This window comes from Lygodium microphyllum, chromosome 10, assembly GCF_053477565.2.
Source record: "Lygodium microphyllum isolate KBCC chromosome 10, Lygodium_microphyllum_v1.1.10, whole genome shotgun sequence".
NCBI classification, from domain to species: domain Eukaryota; kingdom Viridiplantae; phylum Streptophyta; class Polypodiopsida; order Schizaeales; family Lygodiaceae; genus Lygodium; species Lygodium microphyllum.
Genome location: NC_141144.1, coordinates 34620711 through 34629984, shown reverse-complemented (window position 1 = coordinate 34629984; position 9274 = coordinate 34620711). Strand labels below are relative to the sequence as shown.

Here is a 9274-nt window from a genome sequence, read left to right as displayed (position 1 = left end):
TTCTAACTACATTGAGGGTCTTGGCATAGCCAGGATGTCCTGAGAATGGGGAATCATGAGCTTTCAAAAGTATCTTTTGTTTGAGTGACTGGCTTGCCGGTATACATAATCTCGTTCTATAGTAGACAAGTCCACCATTGATAGAGAATTCTAGATACTTTGCCTGTAGCTTCGAGTCTTGATCCTTGATAGGGATCTCTCTTAGCATCTTTTGATAGGTTGGATCATGGCATGTCTCTTCTCTGGCTAGCTCAAGTATTGGGTTGTTTGGCATGGATACCTTTGTGGCTAGAGATCTAGCTATTGATGGATCTTGCAAGATTAGAGAATTTAGAAATGCCTTGCAACTATATGCATCGGCAACTACATTCTCCTTTCCAGGTCGATATTTGATCTCAAAGTCATATTCCTCCAGCACTTCAATCCATCAATGTTGCCTCATGTTGAGCTCGTTCTCGATAAAGATCCACTTGAGGCTTTTATGATCCATCACTAGGGTAAACTTGTTACCTAGCAAGTAGTGTCTCCAAAGCTTGAGAGCATGGATGACAGCTAACAATTCCAGATCATGGATAGCATAATTCTTCTTATAGCTCTTCAGTTTCCTTGAAGAGTATTATATAGGATGAGCTTCTTGCATAAGCACACATCCTAAGGAAAGTGTGCTAGCATCAGTTATTACTTTGAACTCCTTACCAAGGTTTGGAAGTTTCAGGATAGGTGCTGATACCAAACTTTGCTATAGTTTATCAAAGCTTGATTGTTCAGCAGGTGACCATACAATCGATGTCTGCTTCTTTAGTAGATCGGTCAGCGGCGCTGCAATCAAAGCATAGTTTTTTATAAAGACTCTGTACCATCTGGTCAATCCAAGAAAACTGTGTATTTCCTTGACAGTTTTGCTGGTATTGGACACTCCAGAACATCTTTGACTTTGGCTGGATCTACTGAAATTCCTTCAGCTGATACAATGAATCCTAGATATTCAATCTGTCGTTTGAAGAACACACACTTCTTCTTTTTGGCATAAAGCTTCTGTGCCCTCATTGTCTCAAGGACAATGCGAAGCTGGGGTTCATGGTCTTCTTCCTGTTTGGAGTAGACTAAGGTATCGTCTTACTAATGAAACATGAAAAAGCTTTTGCATTTCAACCAAATGAAATAGGCTATGTGGATCCAAATATTGTGCACATGTGCCTTGGAACGTCAAGCCTATTCATGTTCCAAGGGCGCATTTGCCCAAATTACTGGAACTTCTAAATGAAAAGATCATAATGAATATTTTAGAACCTTCTTCAGCACCTTAGTCAAATTGATGGTTTACCGTACCCAAGAAAAATGGATCTTTATGATTCATCTAAGATCTACAGCCTATTAATCGTGTCACAATCTGAAATGTTGGTTTGGGTCCAATTGTTGACGAGTTTACTGAAGCTTTTGCAGGTAGAGCAATTTATTCTATGGGCGATCTATATTCAGGATATGACCAATTTCAACTTTCATTAGAAAGCCGAGACATTACCACAATGAAAATACCTCTTGGATTGGTCCTCATGTGCACTCTACCATAAGGTGCAACAAACTCCGTAGCTCATATGATGAATGCCATGCACAAATTCACTACAAGGATTTAAACCTATAGCGACGACGGGTAGCGATGCAGGATAGTGACGCCCCATAGGGAAAAAAAACAGGCCGAAATCGAGTGCGGGTTCATTTCGCGCATTTTCGTCGATCGTTTTGAGAGGGAGAGCGAGAGAGAGAGCGACCATCATGAGATAGGGAGAGGAAGAAGGCTTGCCGCCGCCGTCGCTGTCATTCGCGAAGGAGAGGAGGAGCCTTCATCGTGAAGAGGAGCCGCCAAACCCTCGCCATATCTCATCGGTGAGTCCATTCTCTCCTTCTTTTTCTTGTTTAGGGTTTAATTCTCTTTTTGTTTTGCTTGTTTAGGAGAGGAAATGAGAGAGAAAGAGAGGGAGAGGGAGAGGGAGGGAGAGAAAGAGAAAGAGAGAGGGAGAGAAAGAGAAAGAGAAAGAGAAAGAGAGGGAGAGGGAGGGGGAGGAATAAGAGAGGGAGAGAAAGAGAAAGAGAGGGAGAGGGAGAGGGAGAGGGAGAGGGAGGGAGAGTGCATTCTCTCTCCCTCTCCCTTTTTCTTTTATAATTTGTGTATATATATTGAGAGAGGGAGAGGAAATGAAAGAGAAAGAGAGGGAGAGCAAGAGGGAGAGGGAGGGGGAGGGAGAGGCAGGAAATGGAAGAGGGAGGGGGATGAAATGAGAGAACAAGAGAGAGGGAGAGAAAGAGAAAGAGAAAGAGAAAGCAAAAGCGAAAGAGAGGGAGAGGGAGGGGGGAGGAAACGAGAGAGGGAGAGAAAGAGAAAGAGAGGGAGAGGGAGAGGGATGGGGAGGAAATGAGAGAGGGAGAGGGAGGGAGAGTGCATTCTCTCTCCCCCTCTCCCTTTTGCTTTTTTAATTTGTGTATATATATTGAGAGAGGGAGAGGAAATGAGAGAGAAAGAGAGGGGGAGGGAGGAAATGGGGGAGGGAGAGAGGGGGGGAGGAAGGGAGAGTGAGAGGGAGGAAATGGAAGAGGGAGGGGGATGAAATGAGAGAATGAGAGAGAGGGAGAGTGTATTCTCTCTGTTATTTATTTAATTTTCGTATAATTTGTATATAATGTGAGAGGGAGAAGAAATGAGGGAGAGGGAGAGGGAGAAAGAGAGTGAAATTAAAGAGAGGGAGAGGGAGGGGGAGGAAATGAGAGAGAAAGAGAGGAAGAGAGAGAGAGAATGAGAGAGGGAGAGAGGGAATGAGAGAGGGAGAGTGTATTCTCTCTCTTATTTATTTATTTTTTGTATAATTTGTATGTAATGAGAGAGGGAGAAGAAATGAGGGAGAGGCAGAGGGAGAAGAGGGAAATTAAAGAGAGGAAGAGGGAGAGGGAGAGGAAATGAGAGAGGGAGGGGGAGGAAGAGAGAGAAAATGAGAGAGGGAGAGGGAGAGGGAATGAGAGAAGGAGAGGGAGATGGGGGAGAGACGAAAACATAATAGGGAAATGAGAGAGGGAGAGGGAGGGAGAAGAAATGAGAGAAGGAGAGGAAGAGAGCCAAAGGAAATGAGAGAGGGAGAGGAGAGAGAAAAAAAGAGATAATGAGAGGAGAGAGAAAAAGAGATAACATGTTAAACATAATAGGCAAATAGAGCAAGAGAGGGTATGGCCCCTGCCCGACATCCACATCTCTGCACGACATCAACCGCGACTGGCCCCTGCAGTGTGAGGCCTCCTCTGTGCCCTACTGCAAAACACAGACCAGCTTGCTATACCGTCGCATCTCCTCGCCTTCGACGTCCACATCGATATCTTCTGCAACCTCCAGCGAAGAGAGACCGGCATGGATCAGAAGCTGGTGATGATTCAAACAGTCCTGATAGCAGCTATCTTACTGATGAGATTGCCATCAAGACAAGTGTCGCATGCACGCAATCGCTTCCTTGCGGAAGTAATTTCATGAGTGGTTTCAAGTTATATCTAGCAGAACAAGCTCCTTACAAAGGTCAATCCAAATCGAAGGCTTTTCCTCAAGGCCTTTCAACTGAGTCTCTCATTGTCGACTACCTCAAGAAAATATCACAATTTATCTTGCATTACCTGAGGGACAGGTATGGTGGGCAATTGATGATGAAGGATATTCAATGGTATCTTACCGTGCTAGCAATATGGGCAGAAGCTGCCAAGCAAAAGATGAGGAAATGTGCTCAGGAAACTAGTATGGTCAAGGGAGTGTCAAGCAGAACATGCTCAGAGGATGCAAGCCCTCATCCATTAAGAGTAGTTCTAGAGCCAGAGGCTGCATCTTTGCATTGTCTCTAAAATGCTAGATTCTTGTCCATCAGAGAAGGGGAAAGGTTTTCTGTGGTTGATGTGGGCGGAGCCACTATTGATTTGGTTGTGCATGAGAAAGTTCCTGGTACAAATTTTGAAGTGAAGGAAGCTACAAAGAGTACTGGATGCCTTAGAGGTGGTGTCTTTGTTGATGAGAATTTCCTCTCTTTCTTGAGTGCCAAAATCCCTTGTTTACCTGTCTTTCTGAAGACAAAGCCATCCTACCGTTTCAAGCTGTTACAAGCATGGCAGTCCATTAAGTGTACCTTCGATGGAATGGATACACCATTTGCTGAGAATGATTTGCCACATGCCCTTGCAGACATGTGGTCCAAGGAGGATCTAAAAGCCGGGTATCCTCAGCATGAATATGGGGAGCTGACATTATCATGTCAGGACTTGAAACACATAATGAATCCTGAAGTTCAGAACGTTATAGACTTGATACAGGAACAATTGGTCCATGGAATAAAGGCAATTCTGCTGGTGGGAGGCTTCTCAGCTTCACCATATCTGCTAAAAAGAGTTCGTGAAGCTTTTGAAGGGAAGGTTAGAAGAATATACAATCCCCCAGATCCTGGCAATGCAATTTGTCAAGGGGCTATGTTATTTAGCATGTCAAAGCAGCCCATATCATGCAGGGTTTCCAGGAAAACATACGGGATTCACTGTGCAAAATATTTCAGAGATGGAGTTGATTGATTGAGTTACCTTTTCTTGGATGGTGATGGCAATGCCATATGCAAAAATGTTTTCTCAGTGCATGTCAAGATGGATGATGTAGTTCTCATTGATCAGAGTGTAGAACATACATACTACCCCATATATCACAACCAGAAAAAGATCATTAGGGCCAAAAACGCTTCAAAAATGACACTTGTAAGAAAGTGATTAAGTTGCTAATTAGTTGAGGTTTAGGAAGAATAAAACCTCTAAATTTGGTTGTCCAGATGTGATTAATGAGAGAATATTTGGTTCATTGAAGAGGTCGGCCATTAATTGCCCTCATCTTTTAATCCAGGTCAGGGGTCACCTTTTCGGCCGTTTATTGTCTTGGAACTCGAGAGATTTTGTATTTTCGAGATTTTCGTACGAACTTCGCATTTGTTTGCTCCTGCGTTTTCTTTCTATAAACTATTCTCTTTTACCATTCCTTTTGTTCCACTTGCTTCCTACCACTGTGAGATTCTTGCTTGGTTCATTTGCTAGAATGTCTAGCAATACTACTTCAAATAACACAGGCGCAAGCACACGTAAATACAAGCTATCTATTCAGCTAGATCCGACTTACACATCTTGGAGAAGTATACATCATCGAGTATTGATAGATGAGATTGAAGCCAACAGGTTGCGAACACAAGGAATGAAGCATATAGATTTGTGGGTGGATGGAAATATCTATCCCAAGGATCCTTCTACAGGTAAACCACCTCCTTTTTTGAATGTCCATGACTATATAAGATATGCTGGAGAAGGTTACAATGGAATGCTTGGCTACTGTATGAGGTTATACTCTGCATCTTACACATATATAGCTCAAGTGCACGAAATGAAAAAAGCACTAGAAACTACACAAACAAATATTTTAGAGTTGACAAGTCAGATTGATATTTTGAAAAATGTTAACAATTCATTGCAGGATAAGCTAACACGCTTGAGAGAAACTCCAGTAGGATTTAGAGAGAGGAAGAGACCATTAAAAAATATAACTAGCTTGTGTGAGAGAGCAAAGAAAAGGAGACTAAATCTTACAAAGAAATATGTCTCTAACATAATAGGCATAAATATCCGAGAGAATGAGGAAAGAATCAAACTTTTGAAGGAAACCATGAATAAGAAAGACATTTTGAGGATTCTTAAGTCACTAGAAAATGTGGATTTGAGAGGTCCAACTCTGAGAGAGTTAGTGAAGGATTTAAAAGGCACAGTGAAAGCAAATGAAATCGTAGAGACATGTGATACTGTGGGTATAAGTCGAAAAGGTTATCGTGCTATCTCTGGATTATGGTTTAAAAATCTTAAACGCAATAGGGTAACTATATTTGGATTGCCCCGAGCCCTTGCAGTTTCGACTGCAAGAATTTCCATGAATCGCAAGATTCCACATGTTTTTGGAGATTACATTCACATCGAAAGGTCTATGTCCTATGAAAAACAAAAAAAACAGGTAATTTTTTATTACAATGAGTTTAACAATATATGGGTTGATCTAAAAAAGGTGCAAATTGCAATGGTTCACATGTATAAAATCACAGTAGAAGAAAGTTATGGTGTTCTAAAGTTTGCCTTGAAGTTGGATGAAGCACAGATTCAAAAGGGACAGAAGATGGAAAGAATTAGCATTTGCCTCATGAACATGCCATTGGACCATGGCAATGGCGAGGGCAAAGCTCCATTGCATAAGATCCAATCCGAGATGGAGATTTGGTGGATTGGTGCAGCCCAGGTACCAATTGAAAATCATCAAACGTTGAAATGGTTGTTCAACCATACAGGTATTCCAAATATCAATAAGTCTCAAAGTGAAGGCGAAATGTTGGTAGTTGATGGGGTTGGTAAATTTAATGTGGAATGGCATATAAGTGCTGATTTGAAAACTATCAAATGTATGCTTGGAATATGTAATGGTGCAAATGCAAAATATCCTTGCATTTATTGCATGGAAAGTATTGGATCCAAAGATTGGAGTAGTTTGCGACCAGTAAGAAGAGCCCCAAATAGAGACTCTATAGATTTGAGTAAATTTAAAAACATAGAAGACATCTGGGATCCCATTCTTTCCATCTCTCTTAAGAATGTTCATATTTGTACTTTGCATGCAGAGATTAGAATAATCGATAAGCTTCTCAGATTGCATCTTGACTACGCATATTCCATTAAGCCATTATCTTTATCAGATGAGTGTATTGATAAATGCGAGGCATTGCTATCGAAAAGGGGATTTCATGGGGGCCAAGTTCACTTGAGAAAGGATCCAATACTTTCAGGAAAAACAAGAGATATCTTGGCCGATGTCTCTATGGGAGGCTCAAAAGCTAGATGATTCTTAGGAAACCATTCAGGAAGGCAGGTGAATGCGGCTTGGGAGTGTTGGAGAGAGCTATGTGAGATCACAAAAAATGTTGCAAGCACGCCGAGGCTTGTGTTTCTTAGAATGCAGGTCTGGATATACCTTGATGTTTTTCTGAAACTCCTCAGGCAACATAAGACAACATATACATATGCGGAAGAGTTCAAAAGATCAATCACAAAGCTTGTTCAGGCGATAAAAGAGGCATGGGGAGAAAAAGATATCACTTTTTATCTGGTAAAGTAATAACTATTTAATATGGGCTTATTTTGATAGGTTTTTCAATTGGTATAAAATTTGTGTTACTTTGTATTGCAGCATATTCTTCATATTCATGGACCTTTCTTTGTGGAGGAGCATGGCCCCTTAGCAACTTATAGCAACCAAGGCATGGAAAAATCCCACAATCAAGCACGCACAAGTTATTTTCGAAGCACAAGGCATGGGGGAGGAGTTACAAAAAGCAATGCTTTGGAGGAGCTATTCAACTGGTTTTTTCGACGACAACTTCAAAGAATGCAAATAAAAGACGACAATGACACATGAGCAATCGCACTTTTATATATAAGAAAGAATATATACAAAGTTAGTTTTCCAAAACTCTCACATTCTCTTCCTCCTCATGAATATTTCCTCTATATCGTAGAAATTTTTTTCTCTTGTAGCCAGCTATAGATTTTACATCAGTTCGGTCTGCAGCTAAGGCGTAGGATGAAAATGCCAAAAAGTATCCTGCTCTAGAAGCAGAGTAACCTGGACCGTAGCCGAAAATCCTAATTGCTGCAGTCTTTTCCAAAAACATTACTTTGTGGGCATTATATTGTAATCCTGAGAAACCTAGAAGCCTTGTAATAGCTTTAATACAAAGTATCGGCCATGCTGCATCCTCTGAGAAACTACTATGAAGTACAAAAAAGGAATCAGGGTCAATCCTAGCCAAGTAGTGGCCGAGTGCAATGTCTTTGGTGGTGCTACTAGCAGCTCTCGATCCTTTGCCACACCCCAAGAAGTTATCTGTATCAGCAATCTCCAACTGCAAATAAAACCCATACTGAATGAGCATGAAATGTAAACCTACCAATGTATAAAAGCAAATTCAAAATTATCTTACCACTTGATTTTCATCGTACTCCAATTTAAATGGATTCCATAAATTAATTGATGATGCTGTCTCATTGGTGTTAGTCAATTCTTTAACATATTCAGGCTCCTCTCTTCCAAAATTGGAAATCCGGAGTTCACTTTGAATGCGATCGAAGTCCTCATCAGTAATACTCAACTCTTTCTAAGCTTCTTTGGCCTTTTCAAAACAAAGAGAGAGGGCCTCACCAGCATCAATAAACTTATCATCTAGAGTTTCTTTATCAAGTTTCAGAATCTATTCCTTTGATTCATTTTCTATGTGAATTATCCCATTTGCAACATCAGAAGCCTCTGCAATAATTGCAAGACAATAATCTTCCCTGAGATTAAAAAGTTTTTGAATATCTGACAGTAAAATGTACTCCTTGTCCTTGAAAGGTATACATGGTAGGGAAGGAACAATATGGTGAGAACTCTCATCAGGTTGAGGGTTTGTATCTCCTTGGCTCTCCTCAATGATAGTCTCAGCTTTGAAGTGAGTAACATCTAAATTCTCAGCAATAGAAGCCTCAAAATCTGTATCTACAACCTCCTCTGTTTCCTTTTCATCTACCAGATCATCTAACATGAAAAAGCTGGCAGACTTTGCTCCTTCCAACTGTTGCTCCTTAGCTTTCACAGGGTATTTGACAAGGCTAAAAACAATAAAAGCAGCAGATTTTCTCATCATCTTGCATTTTTTGGAATGAGTGCAGCAAAATATGTCCCTTGAATAAAACCTCTCCAGAGAGTGGGCCCTGCACTTTTTAGTAAATACTGACTTTTCATTTCCTGTTGACCCAATGGGAACATGGACATATTCAATTGTGCCAACTTCAACAGAAGGACCTGCAAGATTTTCAAACTCCAAAAAGTCCTCCACAATATATTTTTCACAAGATTTCAGAACTTTGTCAAGTTCCCAATCAGGATTAAACACATTTTTCACAACTCCATAGAATGAGAGATCCATTCCATTTTGAAGCATAAAATCAAGTAGCCTCTCTGATGGAGTGATATCAGTGAGCTCTGATACTCCTTGACCTCTCACTACCGACGTTCGCTTCCCTAGAGATGTACTTGGCCTTCTCACACTGGTGGTAGAGGATGGAGAGGAAAAAGAATGCACAGGCTCATCACATGTTGATGCCCTTGAGCCTTTTGAAAGCCTTCTTCTTTTACCAGTTCTTGGAGAAACCC

The 9274-nt window shown here is 41.0% G+C and overlaps 1 protein-coding gene across 1 annotated transcript; it reads left to right on the top strand.

Annotated features, from left to right (window-relative positions):
• The first annotated feature begins 3213 nt into the window (after nt 1-3213).
• LOC148029868 (uncharacterized) lies at nt 3214-4584 on the top strand. Its single transcript, XM_087687321.1, has 2 exons — nt 3214-3659; nt 3879-4584. The coding sequence occupies exons 1-2, from the start codon at nt 3214-3216 to the stop codon at nt 4582-4584; spliced, it is 1152 nt and encodes a 383-aa protein (XP_087543447.1).
• The last annotated feature ends 4690 nt before the right edge of the window (nt 4585-9274 follow it).